The following is a 16,271-nucleotide window of genomic DNA, read 5'->3' on the forward strand; positions in this document are numbered from 1 at the left end:
TCAAGTACAGTACAACCAGAAGACGTGTAGTACAGAAGTCAGCTACAGTATAGTAAAACAAATACTATACATCGTCACAACTAATATACAACGTTACAAGGTCATTTAGGTGAATTGATAACGTCAATAATGCATACGTGCTTGACACTTCTTCTTGCGAGTCACGAAAGTGGTGTGGTATTGGCTGCTTTTTAGGGCATGTAGAAGTTAGTTTCGAAACTAAACTAATTCCTCCATGGTTAGGGTAGGCTAAAATCTCTTGGTAGTCGGTCGAGAGGAAAGTGTATACAGAGTGAACTATCGTAATTGACTATTACTGTAATTACAATATCCCTATACCTAGGCAGTGTTTACGTACATGGTCTTTGAAAGTATAAAAATAGCAGCGTTGAATTTCTGGTCGATTATTTGAGTAGTGTAAAGTATAGCAATAATTAACAGCTATACTACACATGCCCAAAGAACTCAACAGTATCTTTGTTGAATTCGCATGTTCTTTTGTTCAGAGTCAAGTTCTTCTCCCTCAGCCTCTGACAAAAGTTCTTAAGATTTTCGTTATGTTCCACTGAGTTTATGCCATACACCAGGATGTCATCTGATAGGTTGATCACACCAAAAAGACTAGCTAGCACAGACTGGATTAGATTTTGGAATTGTTCCGCTGCACTGTTGACCCCAAAGTAAAAGCGTCTAAACTGGAACAGACCATCGTGCGTTGAAAGTACAGTCAGGAACCTGAATGAATCGTCTAGCTCTATTTGATGATACCTATTCTTTAGATCAAGTTTTGAAAATACTGTTGCGTCGTTGAGGTTAGCAGTGATGTCGTCAGTTGTTGGCGTGACATGGCGCTCTCGCTGGATAGCTTTCTTTGGAGCTCTCATGTCTATGCAGAGTCTGACTTTTTGGGCTTTTTACAACAGTGATGAGTGAAACCCATGATGTTTGCTTATCAACCATCTTTCGATGACATCCAAATCTTGGGAGCATTTTAGTTCTGCTTCTACCCTTTTTCTTACTTGGAACGGTATTCGTTTATGTGGATTTGTTACTGGTTAATACGTCTTTATCGACGTGAAGTTTGCACTTAGAATCTGTAAGTTTGCTTAGCCCGGTAAAACGATCACTGTAGCTTTATATGAATTCTTCAACAGTTTTGTCTGCATCAACACTCAACGCAACATGTATGTCAATTACGTAGAGTTTCTTGGCACTCGTGAAACACAACAGAAACTCCTTCACAAAATTGAAACCGTACAATGTAGAAAGTGTTAGTGGTATGAATACCATTACAGTAAATGATTACATGGATTTTCCCAAGTGTATCAAGCCCTTTCTTAGCACCATATTAGGCCCGTAGGCTGGGGGGATGCAGAGGGTGCGGACGCACCTCCCAAAATTCCAAAAGGTCCACTTTTAAAACCTATGATTTTAAAAAATCGAAATCGTTCCTAATTATCACAAAACGCTATAGCATGCGTTGCATTGTATACTTGCCAGCTTATCTAACCGTTGATTTTTAATAATGTGGTATGAAATTTGTTAAACATTTATCGTCTCCGGTGATTGCAGATTGATCTATATAATATGAAGAATGTTATCTATAGGCCTGCAGATGTACAGGATATAATAACGTTACTTTTTCAGGTCCCAAAAACACCAAAATTAATGAAAATGTAAATGAAATATTCATGAATTATGTGTTTAAGAAATCTATTATGTAAGAACCTCAAAATGCTACTTTGTCGCTTTTCTCACAAGTCCCCTCTAGGCCTCTACCCCTGGACCACCAAATTTCAAAAAGTCCACTTTTTAAAACCTATTATTTCAGTAAAGTTGTTCCTAATTATCGCGAAATGCTATAGTATGCATTACATCTTTTTGCCCGCTCTTCTACCCGTTGATTTTTAATAATTTGCTACGAAATCTGTTGGAAATTATCAGCTCCAGTGATTGCAGGTTGATCCATGTAATTTGTAAGCCTACAAATGTAAACAACATGAAAAATTACAATTTCACAGTGGTGGATTCAAGGGGGGAAGAGCCCCTAAAATTATAAAAGAAATGGAGAAAAAACAAAAATCATAATTAAAGTTTGGCTGAGAATGCCATTTCCGGCCATTTTGAAGTGCCATAATCATACATTTTCTTACCTTAGCCCCAACCATGGTGGGGCTGAGGTGGTATTTACCATATCTGTCTGTGCAAGTTCCTCCCTTCACCCCCACCATCTATTTCTTCTGCTTTACTGTAGGTCCCTAGACAATACTCAAATGAATGAAAATTTAAATAGGATGTTACAAATTATGGATTTTAGAATTCCATTAAAAAAGGCCCTCAAAATGCTAATTTGTCAGAGCTTCCAGAAGATTCGCCTCACCCTCGCGGTGATCCCTAGGCAGTCGCCCATCGTAAGGTCCACTTCGGTTGCAAAACGCACCTCTCCATCGAAAATCCTGCATATGCAAAGATATTTGTGTTAGTGTGCTGTAATTGCGGTTTCGTTGTCAATTTGTTGTAGTGTTCCTCACTCATGACGTTTACCGACGCACCAGTATTATATCATTAGTTTCATTTTGTCTTTGTTGATTAGTATTTCAACGTGTGGTTGCTCTCTTGTGAGTCAGGGGTGCTAGCTTTGATGATATACGCGTATTCTTCACTCGAATTGCTATCGCTAAGTGCAGTGTCTATGAATGCGTTTGTGCGTTCTTGGTTGCATGCTTTTGTCCGACATTGACTTGCAAAGTTGTTTTCCTTTAGCAGTAGGTGCAGACTTTTTTTCCAAACGCTGGGCACTCTTTGGGATGCGGATAATCTCCACCACAGTGATAACACACAACTGTAGGTTGTGTGGCCTGTTTACGATTTACTGCCGGTATATTCTGATAGGTTGGTTGGTTTCTAGATGTTTGTTGTATGTGGCACCTTTATTTTGTTTCCTGATCACAGATCTTGCATAGTGTTTTGTGTCAGTTTGCGATATCCTTGCAAGACAATGCGGTCGCGGATGAGGCTAGGCCTCAGCTCACCAAATTCACATGAGTCAGAAAGGTTGCGTATGGTTGTTACCTAGGCATCACTGCTTTTGCCTTTTTTGTGGGATTACTATTGGATACATATCGTTCGTAAATGATGTTCCTCCTGCAAATGCAATGAGTTTCAAACTGTTGGATTACATTGTCAATGTTTACTTATCTCCTGATTCTTCCTAAACAAAACTGTTATATACATCAAGGTCTGGCTGGCCAACGAAAAAAAATGAGTGTAGCAACTCGTTGTGGATCGTTTTTTCCATTGACCCCTGTCACCAGTTCAAAGTTTTCAAAGCGTTTTCGAAAGTTTCTCTAAGCCTCATGTAAGTTGGGGGCGGTGCTGGGATTGTGAACGCCGCCGAGGTCACGTTGGAGATGGTACCGTCGGAGACAGCCATGTTATCAGATACGGTGGACCTGTTTTGTTAAAGTAATTGAGCTAAAAACCTTAGCTGTAACGTACTTACAGGTCAGTGGAGTTGCTGGGTGGGTTCTATAAATATCACATATGTCTTCGTCGCCAATGTGATGTTTGAGGAGTGTCTATTTACAACTGTTATAACAGTTAATAACGTACACATTTGACATTTTTTTTTTCAAAACAAGACATAAAAAGCTTCGTATCTTTTGAATTACTTCAAGGTTATTTTCTTCATTGAGGTATTTAATAAAGATGTACCATGGTGCTATGCTCTAGAAAATTTCTTTTGAAAATATATTTAAGAAGCAATTTTAATGTCGACACGCACGTTACTTTTTGATTCTTTAAAGTTGTTTAACTATTTTGTACACAATTTGAATGACGTTATGTGAATACACTTCATCAATACGTCTTATTTTTCCAAGTCCTTTTCTAAACAGCTCTAAAATAGGCGGTGGAACAGTTTTGAGAGTGATCAATTACATTAGGACTAATGAGAACGAAGAGCCCATCATGAATTGATGCCAGGGGACCAGAAAGATTCTGTGATAAGAAGCAGACATGATGTTCTGATACAGTAAATTTAGAGGGTCAACGGAGCCCTCACCGGAAGATTTTTTTTTTTTTTTTGGGTGCTTAGAAATGCACTTCAATGCATTCTGAGTGGTCTGATAATGACTTCATACCTTCAAATTAATTTATCTACAACAATTGTTTCTTATGCGTTTCATTAATTTCAGGTAATGCAAATAGTGAAACACCTTCTCTTGAAGGTGTTTCACTATTTGTGTTAGGTTCTCATGGTTCGTCGGGGGTTTATTATTAGTTTTAGTGAAAAATCTTGTTCGTTTTGTATATAGACCCTTATACACTAGCGTTCAATATTAACTTTATACTACGATACATAGATTCCTGTTTTTCCTAATTTCAAAAAAATATAGTTAGTGCAATTGAATGTTATATAGTAAACAATATTTATAAAGCTTGGACACGGATAGGTCTGTCTATTTCGACTTAGGTCTATTTAAATGTAATACCACAAGTTTACTAACTCCAATGTTATTTGACGCAATTTCGCCATGACATCATGACAATGGTAAATTAAGTAAATCACCTTTATGTTTGTGAAATAAAAATGCTAACTAATGTCTTGTTTGCTTCTGATCTCCTTAGTCCTGTTTGATCGTAAGTTAGACGGTAGTATTTCCACTCACAATAGCGTAACCTAATAATTTTTTCAGCTTTATACACGAGTGTAACATTCTACACTTACCAAAATCTGACCATGCTTAAGGTGAGGCTATGACTGATTGTAAAAAAATAATGAAAGATCAAGGTTATTGGAAAAACGTAAGCATGTTAAATGAAATATATTTTAGAGAAGGAGAATTGAACAAATTGTAAAAGAATGCGGAAGCATGAAAAGCAGTGATATATCGTCACGAACAAAATAGAAACTTTGTTTTTAAGAGCACAAAAAAGGGAGACCGGCTAAAAAACCTTGGAAAAAATGGAATCCCTATACGTTAAGGTTACAAAAGATAATACTCCTTCAGAGAATAATGACGAATTAGAAAAGGTTCTGAAACAATACGAAATTGCAAAGGGGGCAAGACTACGGTCAAAATCAAAATTGTATGAAGGGGAGAAATGTACAAAGTACGTTCTCGGCCTCGAGAAAGTTAACAGCGAAAGAAACTGCATTCATAGCCTCATAAATAATGACGGTAAAGAAATTACAAAAGTTAATGAAATTTTAGATGAGCAGGTTAAATACAACAAGGATTTATATAGTTTAAGAACAACTTAAATAGGAACGTCGGATTTGTCGTACGATCTGAATGAATTTATTTTAAATATCCACCTTCCTAGACTTTCAATCGTTGATCAAGAAGAGTGTGAAGGATCGTTTGCTGAGATACAGAATGTAAAAATGCCTTAGATCAGATGTTAGATGGTGTAAAGTCCTGGTATAAATGAACTACTAGCCGAATTTTACAAATCCTTCTAGTCATATAATTAAAACCCTTGTTGTCAATAGACTCAATGAGGCAATTACTGAAGGAGAAATGTTTCCTACACAAAAAAGAAGAATATTTACTCTTCTTTATGAAGAAAAAGGAAATCCAAAGTTGTTAGATAATTGGAGACCCATACCCATATTAAACACGGATTATAAACTAGCCGCAAAACACTCTCTTTAAGAATTCAAAAAATAATTAAAACAATTATACACCTTGACCAGACGGGTTTCGTAAAAGGCAGGTATATTTGAGAGAATATTAGAATAATTGATGATATAATTGATATGACAAATGCAAACAATCTTCAAAGTGCAGCTATATTTATTGACTATCGTAAAGCATTTGACTGAATTTCATTTGAACGCCAAACATGTTTTTAACTTGGGACCTTAAAACTCTAATGTGTAAGTCACAAAGTTGTATTAACAATAACGGATGGATATCGGATTTTTTTGACGTGAATCGTGGTGTACGCCAAGGTTGACCACTAAGCGCCCTCCTTTTTGTTATCGGAGTAGAAATTCTCGCAGCAAAAATTAGACAGTGTAAAAATTTCAAAGGAATGAAATTCCCAATGTCAGATTACCTAATTGAAGAAGGAAGAATGTCATTCTTTGCAGATATCCTCACAATATTTATATAAAATTATCTACTTTGTATTTTAATAATTGGATTTCCCGTGATATTATTTAAGTTTTATTTAATGACAATGGTAATTTAAAGAAATTTGAAACTCTTTGTAGGTGTTTTAGTAAAAGGAAGCAAGACCTGTTAACAGAATACTATCAAGTCATTAGTGCTCTCCCACCAAAAGCAAATAAAAAATTAAGAAATATTAAAGTTAAAATTTTAAACATTGTAACATTGCACCGGATATTTTTTTTTTTTTAATTTATGAACAAATCTCTTAAAATAACGGAAATCAGAACAAAACACACACGTGAGTTAATCAAAATAATTTTTATTAAACAAAATGGTCGGAAAAGCTACCATAGTGCAAATGGGAGGCTATATGAGAAAACCTATCGCTAATAAAAAATGATTTCAGGGTATATAGTACTAACTTTACACATTATTTATCCTTTAATAATTGATCTCTATAAAATGAGTTTATTTGACAATTACCCTTGATTCTATGTAAGGAAATGAATGAAATTGAAACTATTTTTCATTTTTTATATGACTTCCCTCAAATAAAGCATATTTGAAATGAAATTACAGAAATTGAATAGTTAAATAGTGGGTTATTTATTACATTTGGAATAAGTGATGTACCTTTTAGATAGACTAACGAAAAACGTTTTAACTACCTTAATAGATTGCTTTTTTATTGCTAAGCACTCAATCGGTAGAAACAGATATGGAAAACACCCCATCTCCTTTCTATATTCAAATCTGACCTATAACTGAGAGCTTTGTTATAAATAAAAGGTACAACCTTCCATTAGCAAGAATTCATGTTTATAAAATGTTGGTAAAAAAAAATTACGTTCTTTTTCTTAAGAATTCAACTGTGATTTTATACATATATTTTAATTTACAATATGGACGCCGGGTTTTCATTGTAATAGTTTGTAAACAAGTTACTTCAAAACAAAAAGGAAATAGGGAAGTTGACCTGTATACGTGAATGTATGCATCATGCATGTTATTGTGTGGATCTGAATCATTTACGAGTGTATGTTGATGTATTAATTGTACATTATGATAAAATAAACAAAGAATTAAAAACAGAGGATTTAATAAATGGGATTTTAACCCTGCAAAAGAGAAAAAAAATCATTCGACATTTCTCAACACATCCGCATATAATTATCTGGTCTTTATTTAACATAGTACAGTTTAACTTTGGTATTTTGAGTGAAGTGTAAAAGTGAAAAACTACATCCGAGTAAAAAGGACAATTCTAAACTACGACGGGGCTGACACAAGGTACTAGAATTTATGGTCCAAATTTGAGGTCACGTTCCTTTAGTTTAATCGATGTAGCATTCCTTAACAAGATTTGTTTTGAGACAAAAAAAATTGAACTTGAGATTCAGAAAGTAGTAGGTTCATAAAATGTGAGGTATCGCAATTATAATACATTAATCAATGAATATAATAATGATTAAAAAAAAGATTTTAAAAACTGTTTAATAAAAGTTGTGAATTAATTTATACTTGTTGTATTAGGATTCTTTTAACACAGAAAATGGTAGTTTGTAAACACTAACTGTACGAACTTGACGTGAGGTTGACTTTATATATGATCCATTCAGAGTGTTATAAAGTTTTCGATTGAAAACCATAATGCCTAACGATCCTTATGTGAATGGTCCAAGAGGGTATAACCTATATGTGATAGCATACTTATGTAATATAGGAGACATACATTGAATATTTATTTTCAAACGGTTTTGTAGAGAAAAGAAGTAAACTTACCAGTAACAATTATACGTGTCAGTACCACGCTCAAGTTGCATCGCTCAAGTCTTAATTTAAAAGCTGCCATGTTTTCAGTGTTATTATCAAGTACTTTTAAACTTTCGAGTTCCCAAAGAAGATCCCAGTTCGAAGGTTCGTTTGTCCTGAGCTTGTATAGAAACGATAACACCTCTAAGTCATTTTTATCCAGCGTTCTGCCAAATTCAATCAGCATTTTTCTGTAGTCTGTCAACTCTGTTGTTCTTGCTGTTAACTGATCTTCCATTTTAATGCACAAGTCCTCATACTTAAGGAAACTTAATACACCATGTAACATTGTCATATCACCTGGCTGAATAAAGCCCCTTTTATGTAATACACCTAACAGGTCTCTCCCACACTTTATGTTTTTAAGCTTAAAGTCGTCCTTTATGAAATCCTTTACGGCAAATTTCAGCAGTGGTAAATCGACTTTTCCAGCAACCAGTAATAACAACTGTTCAAAAGATAGTACCTCTGAAGATGCTAAAAAAAAATTAACAATACAGTTAAATTAATTTAATGACTGCCATAGTTATATATTGCATGCCGACATTACATGAGATCCGATTTTTTTTAATTGTTTCTTACATTATTTTATGTGCTTAAATATTATCAAAGAAACAACTAAATGTATACTTGAGGTAGTCAGAATTATATAAGTCAAAAAAAATATTGTGTTGCCCTTCGCGTCCGACTGTATAATTTAAAACGTTTGCCGTTTACCCTAGTAACTAAAACAGATTTGTTATGCACTTTCATGTCTAGAACATTTGACTTCAGAAACTGGTTCAGAATTGTCTAAGAATCATTTTCTGATTGGCAAAACATTTTCAAAATGTGAAGAGATAAAATAAAAGGTCATAACTATAGGTTGCTTTTTTATCTTTGCAACCGATGGTTGTAAAGTGGGCTATGGCCACCCTCGCCAGGGAAGCCTATCCCCATCGAAGAAGGTAGGTAGACCTTTTTCTGGAAATATAAATGTCAACAAATAAAATTCTCACAGGTCTATGTCAGTTTATGCCAACCTATCTTCTTTATTGAGCTAGTTGTATTATCTTTTCATCACAATAGTAATTAAATTAAATTTAAAACTAGACCTGTTCCAGGGCTATAATTTATATTGTTATTATTAATTACAATTTGTAAATACTGTACAGGTGCAGATTTAGAAAGAAAATTAGGTTGGTCCTATGTGTGTTTACAAAAAAAATGATCGTACTTCACTATTTTTGCACTAGCTGTACCTCTAATTTAGCTTAATAGGATTTTTGATTTTAAATTATGCGTCTTGTGATTATGCATAATAATAAACTCTGCAACTTTTGTCGTTTGACCTTAATTGACATTAAGAGCATATTATAACATATTATATACAATGTCATAAGTACCATACTTAATGAATTTGAGCAACATCAAAAAATATGGAAGACTGATCTTTGACCTATGAATTGTGATTTATAGGTCTAATAGTTTTTTTTTTCATGTTTAGGTCATAAGGATCATTCCTGGTAGATTTGACCTCAATTGGGCTATTTTGAAAATTTGACCCCAATGACCCCGGTGACCCCTGATCTTAGACTGGGGTCACCGGGGAAATGTCTCGTTCCTAATCACCATTTTGAAATGTTACCAGAAAAAAACAAAAGAATAACCCTTTACTGAACTTTGACCCTTAATCCATGAACACCATAAAGACCATAACATTATACCAATGCGTATGTGCCCGGGACAAGACTGTGCTATGTTATTTGTGACAAAAGAAGTCTTTTATTCATTTTTTTTTAATTTTTGACCATAATGACTCCTATGTGACTTGTGACCCTAAGCTGTGAACATCACATGTATTAGAGGTGTCACCGGTTATACTGACCAGGTTTAGTTGAAATAGGCACAACCGTTTAGCACTAGTAGCGTTTTAAAATGTTGCCAGAAAACAAAATTGCCACTTAATGACCTTTGACCCTAAATCCATGAACACCTTATAGACTCTGCCAATGCCAATGCATTTATGTGCAAAAGGACAACACTGTGCTATGATATTTATCAGAGAAGTAGTCTTTTTCATATCATTTTGGGGTTTTTTTTCTCCTAATGACCCCATGTCATCTTTGATTGACCAATATTTCAGATAATTTGTGAGTGTCAGGATTGAAATTAAAGATCATGGGGATGCGTGCAGTATAAAGTTTAGGTTTGTAAGTGAGAAGGTCGGAGCGGGTATGAGTGTTAGCTTTCATGATACAAGGGGAGCTAAGAATCTCTGGGTTAGAACAGGCCACCAATGGAACCTAAATTTCGGAACGTACAACGTAAGAGCCCTCCTTGCAGAGGACAAACTAATTTCAAAGCAAAATGAAATGGGGCATCATGTAACTTTGTGAAGTCAGGAGACATGGCAAAATACTAATGCAACTAAATAGCGGACATATTTTCTACCACATAGTTCAAAACACTAGTCAACTTTGAGTGGGATTTATAATCCATAAAATTTTGGCAAGAAATATTCTACAAATAAAAGGAATAAACCACAGATTAGCTGTTCTCAATATCAAGATCAACAAAAGATACAACATGAAAATTATTCTGACTTATGCACCAACATCAACATACAGCAACGAAAAAATATAGCAGCATTATGAAAACATAACAGAAATTTTAAATGGCAAGAAGGAACATTACTCACTTATAATCGGAGACTTCAACGCTAAAGTAGGTAAAATTGAAGATAATGATCGAGGTGTAGTAGGTGGTAAAGGAAACGACAGGGGAGACCAACTTCAAAATCATGAACACATTCTTTAGAAGAAAAAAAAAGGACCATCGAAAATGGACATGGAGGAGCCCAAATGTAAGAACCTGAAATGAAATTGATCTGATCCTTGCAGACAAACCAAAAATCATAAAAGATGTTACAGTTATTAACAAGGTGAACACCGGGAGCGACCATAAATTAGTTATGGCAAAAATAAAGTTTAACACAAGAACAACTAATCAAGAGCAAACACCCAAAAGCAAATTTAACAAAGTTAAAGGAAAAAAATGGAAAATTTCAAATAGAACTATCGAACAGATTTGAAAGCTTAGAAACTGAAATCTGAGAGAAAGAGCCTCATGTACCAACACTAGACTGGAAAGCAGACATCATTTTTTAATGATTATTTACCAGAATAATACAAGACTTGGCTATAAAAGTTACAGGCAAAAACAAGTAAAAGCACAAGATCGACCAAAATCTCAGAAGAAACCAAAAAAAAACTAATGGAAAAAGGGAGAGTGATGAAAAACAGTGGGAATAGTTGGCGAAACAAAATATGCAGAAACAATGCATGTAAGACAATTAGGAAGAAACTAAGAGAGATATTAGAAGGTACAACACTACAGAAATTAAATTAACTATTGATAATAACAGATGTCTAAAGGAACAAAAGATTAACTGTCTAAAGAACAATGGAGGGTCAGCAATCCATGACCAAGACCAAATCCTAAAAAGAGTCGAAGAATATTATAAAGACCTATACAACACCAACATTTCACCACTACAACCACATTATTATAAGAAATCATCAATACCTAAAATAACGAGCTGAGAAGTCAGGCATGCTATCAATAAAATGAAATTTGGGAAATCACTGGGCACAGGCAGCTTACTCGCAAAGAGGAAAACATGATCCTGATACACAAAAAAGGGATATAAGGAAGACCTGACAAACTATCGCCCCATCTGTCTATTATCAAACCTGTACAAACCTGTACAGCAGAATTCTTACCACCAGGCTTGAAACCATCCTAGATGAAAATCAACCTAAAGAACAGACTGGATTTAGGCAGGGCTAATCCACAACAGACCACATCTATACAATGAATCAGCTTCAAGAAAAATTTCAAGAATTCAGTTTAGAATTATAGATAGTCATTGTAGACTTCCAAAAGTCATTTAATAATTATCCCAGCCATATGGCAGTGAAACGTGGGCCATCACAAAAAACCTTCAGCACAAACTTGCAGTGACACAATTCAAGATGGAAAGAAGTGTGTTGAGCATCACACTTAAAGACAGAAAACACTTAATTGGATTAGAGACCAGACAAGAGTCAACAATTTAATCACAACGATTAAGAAAAGGAAATGGAACTGGGCAGGACACATCTCACGACACAACAATAACAGATGGAGTGCTTTAATCATTGAGTGGACACCTTACCAGAAAAAAAAAGGTGGGGGGGGGGCAGACCAAGGAAAAGATAGAGACGAGATAGATCAATATTGGAAAACCTGTAATTGGTCAAACATTGCACAAGATCGGAAACTTTGAAAAAGTCATGCTGAGGCCTTCATCCAGCAATGGATCGACAATAGCTGAGTAAGTAAGGAAATAAGTGATATAACATAGTTCATATGAAAGGAAAATTCGTGTCATTACCAACCTACATGCGTTTTTAAATTAAACATTAACACGGTTCAATTTCTTGTACCATTACCGTCCAAGCGCACGTCATGACGTGTGCGTTAAACTTTTAAAATTTTCAATATCACTTTTCAGATAATTTAAAGCATGTTTCATGTCATTTTCAGCATTCCAAAACTTCCCATAATTTACACGCCACATGCTCATTTCCACACGCATAGTAACATACTGAAGCTAGAATTTACGTTTCCTTACATATTTTGGGTTCCTGACACTGTATTTATATAAGGAGTCAACATTTATTGTCATTACCGTGCGCTTAGGCGTCAAGATGTGCGCGTACGTATACGTAAATCTTTTTAAATGCTCAAAAATTACTCTTTTAAAAAAAAAAACTAATTGGAGCATATATTTTAGGCCATTTTGAGCATTTTAAAACTTTTCAATCTGCACCGCGCGCAATTCCTGAGGGTCAAAGTGCGGCGGATCACCAAATTCGTCCTTAGTGTCTAGCCATCATCTTTTTTTTAATTCTCACTTTCTCTACATTTATTGTTCGCACGATATCTTAAAATTGCTAAGAGCAAATCACACGGTCTTTCATCAAACATTTTGGCTTCGTCTGGAATAGTTACGGTAAGGTTTTCAAGGTGACCAGTCATGCGTGACGTCAGCTACGCGCAATTTTGCGTTTTTGCATTATCCATCATATCAACCTAACCAATTGCCATTTCGAAATCGTATTAAGTGAGCATTAACCTCAGGTTAATATTAAATGTAATGTACCATAATTTTACAGGTGCGCTTCATAACACGCGCGTACGCGTGCGTCAAATTTTCAAAATGCTCGAAATCACTTTCTGACTAAATTAGAGCACGTTTCAGGCCATTTTGAGCATTTTTTGAAATTTTTCACTACGCGCGCACACTTTTACCCGCGCAGCACGTACGGAAGCTAGAAATTACGTTATTTTTTTACATATTTTGGGTTCCTGAAATTGTTTTCACAAATTTCCATTCTTTTCGGTCAACTTATGGCTAATAGGAATGTCGTACGTGCGCATCAAACATAGGGATCTTTGCGCGTATTTGTGCTGATACATAGTGAAAATATGCTGAAGTAAGGCCTATTTTTAATCAGTTATAGCTCCTTAGGATGAAAGATGACCCACAATTTTTATTACATATTCGGAAAGCACATGAGTTGAATATATGATTTTATAGATCATAATGGCTGATCGGACATTGTGACGTCATCGTACTGCCATCTGAATTCAACAAAACTGATTTTATCGATGACGTCATTTTTGAAAATACGCATTTGAACGTATTCCGCTTATCCTTGTTCAATCGTCTCCCAACTTTGAGTAGGTTATAGCTGAGACAATTCTCTTTCATATATGTGACTTTTTCTTACATTTTGATGACGTCATCATGGTCAAAATAAATGTTTTTTCAGAACCCCTCATCTTTCTTTCTCAAAACATAGAAGACCCCATAATCATCTTAACCATTCGCCATTTCTGAATCATAATTAATGGGCATACACTTCAGGTCAAGGTTGGATGTCAGGTACCACAGTTTTCCATTCGCGCGTCTTAACGTGAGCGTACGCATGCGTCAACATTTATATACCGTATTCTTAAAATTATGCGTATTTTTAATCAGTTATAGCTCCTTATGATGAAAGGTGACCCCAAACTTTTATTTAACATTCTGAAAGCACATGAGATATGATTTTATAGATCATTATTGCTGATCGGAGAATGTGACGTCATCATATTTCCATCTGAATTCAACAAAACTGATTTTATCGATTACGTCATTTTTTAAAATATGCATTTGACCGTATCTCGCTTATCCTTGGTCTATCGTCTAACAACTTTGAGTATGTTATAGCTGAGACAAATCTCTTTCATATCTGAATTTAAAATAACTGAATTTTATTAGGAACGTCATTATTTTGAAACTCATTTGAACGTTTCTCTCTTATTCTTGATCGATCGTCTCCCACCTGTGAGGATGTTATAGCTGAGACAATTCTCTTTTGGAAGTGTCCCGGGCGCGGCCTATATTTTTCATTTTGATCACATCATCATGGTCCAAAAGAATGATTTATTGGAGCCCTTTTATCTTTTTTTCTGAAAAGATGTAAACACAATAGAACAGAGAGGGTGGCAGACTGTATTTCAAACCTATCAGACTGATATATAAGTTATATGAAGAGAAAATTCGTGTGGCATTACCAACAAACAGGCGGTTTTAAAAACACTTGAAAATGTTTAATTTCGTGTGCCATTACCATCCACACATACATCGAAATGTGCGCGTGCGTTAAAATTTCAAAATTCTCAATATCACTTTTTAAAAATTTTAAAGAACCTTCAATGTCAGTCTGAGCATTGAGTAATTTTCAGCATTTAAAAAAACTTACGCATACGTACGCGCAGGTTTTGACGCCTGTGCGCACGGTAATGGCAAAAAAATGTTGACTCCTGATATAAATAGAGTGTCAGGAACCCAAGATATGTAAGAAAGCGTAAGTTCTAGCTTCAGTATATTACTATGCGTGTGAAAATGAGCATGTGGGGTGTAGATTATGGGAAGTTTTGGAATGCTGAAAATGACCTAAAACATGTTTTAAATTATCTGAAAAGTGATACTGACAATTTTAAAATTTTAACACACACGTCACGACGTGCGCGAGGACGGTAATAGTACAAGAAATTGAACTTTGTTAATGTTTAATTTAAAAACGCATGTAGGTTGGTAATGACACGAATTTTCCTTTCATATGAACTATGTTAAATCAGTCTTATAGCGTCGAAATATAGTCTGCCGCCCTCTGTTGTTGCACAAATTTCAATAAAAATAGATGAGAGGGGTCCAAAAATTAATTCATTTTACCATGATAACGTCGTCAAAATGAAAAATGAAATGACACTTCCGTAAGAGAATTGTCTCAGCTATACCATACTCACAGGTGGGAGACGATCAATCAAGAATGAGTGAGATACGTTCAAACGATTATAAAAATAACGTCATAAATAAAAATTCATTTTTTTCTTAATTCAGATGGCAATATAATGACGTCACAGTGTCCGATCAGCCATAATGATCCATAAAATCATATCTACAACTCATGTGCTTTCAGAATATATATATATATATATAAATTAGGGGTCTTAAGGAGCTATAACTGATTAAAAATAGGCATGATTTCTAAGCATATATTAATTTTGACGCATGCGTACGCGCACGTTATGACGTGCGCACAGAAAATTAAGATACATGACATTGAACGTTGACCTAAAGTTTATGCCTACTTAATATGGTTCACAAATGACGAATGGTTAAGATGATTATGGGGTCATCAAAGTTTTTGAGGAAACCCCCGCCCCCACCAACCTTAAAAATAAAATCACGGTCAAGTAGTTAAAAAATCACCTAAACTCACCATATTTTGTAAATTTACCATAAATATTGTAAGGTATCTTAAAAATTACGTAACTCATGTTTTACTTTAGTACATTAGAATCATATCCATACCTGTCTCTTATACACATCTTAACGGCCTAAAAAAAGACAACGGCGTTTTCATTATGGGCCTGATGGCTAAATGGTCTTCGACCAGTGAACTACGCTGCGATGGTAGTGCCAGCTATACTGCCCTGCTCTGAGAAAATGCATTAAGTACATTTTTTTTTCAAAATTGAGATTTTTAGCTTATGTGACTCCTGAATGTCTAATATATCACCCTATTTTATCAAATTTCCAAAAATATGTCTGGAAATATGAAATTTTATTTTAAAATTGGGCATTATCTGCAAATTTCACTATAAATACTCTGAGAAAAGGCATTATGTACGAAACCTTACATACATGCATTGAACGCTTGACTTCACGCAAGTAAATGTAACCAATCAGACAATCCG

At 34.9% G+C, this 16,271-nt stretch overlaps 1 protein-coding gene across 1 annotated transcript; it reads right to left on the reverse strand.

The window, feature by feature from the left end:
- Positions 1–446: 446 nt before the first annotated feature.
- On the reverse strand, positions 447–12,998 carry LOC117121622. Its single transcript, XM_033266861.1, has 5 exons — positions 12,875–12,998; positions 7,876–8,411; positions 2,441–2,456; positions 958–1,018; positions 447–780 (listed from the first exon to the last, which is right to left on the reverse strand). The coding sequence occupies exons 1-5, from the start codon at positions 12,996–12,998 to the stop codon at positions 447–449; spliced, it is 1,071 nt and encodes a 356-aa protein (XP_033122752.1).
- Positions 12,999–16,271: the final 3,273 nt, after the last annotated feature.

Source organism: Anneissia japonica, unplaced genomic scaffold (genome assembly GCF_011630105.1).
Source record: "Anneissia japonica isolate Jap-2015-1 unplaced genomic scaffold, ASM1163010v1 scaffold288218_len27753_cov110, whole genome shotgun sequence".
NCBI classification, from domain to species: Eukaryota; Metazoa; Echinodermata; class Crinoidea; order Comatulida; family Comatulidae; genus Anneissia; species Anneissia japonica.

Excerpts from the sequence above, each read along its gene's own strand:
- LOC117121622 (XM_033266861.1), bottom strand. The coding sequence starts at position 12,998 with ATGACTGGTCACCTTGAAAACCTTACCGTAACTATTCCAGACGAAGCC. Across the intron at positions 8,412-12,874 it reads GAACAATAAATGTAGAGAAA|CATCTTCAGAGGTACTATCT; the intron begins GTGAGAATTAAA and ends ATTTTTTTTTAG. Across the intron at positions 781-957 it reads TTGGATGTCATCGAAAGATG|TCTAAAGAATAGGTATCATC; the intron begins GTTGATAAGCAA and ends TTCAAAACTTGA.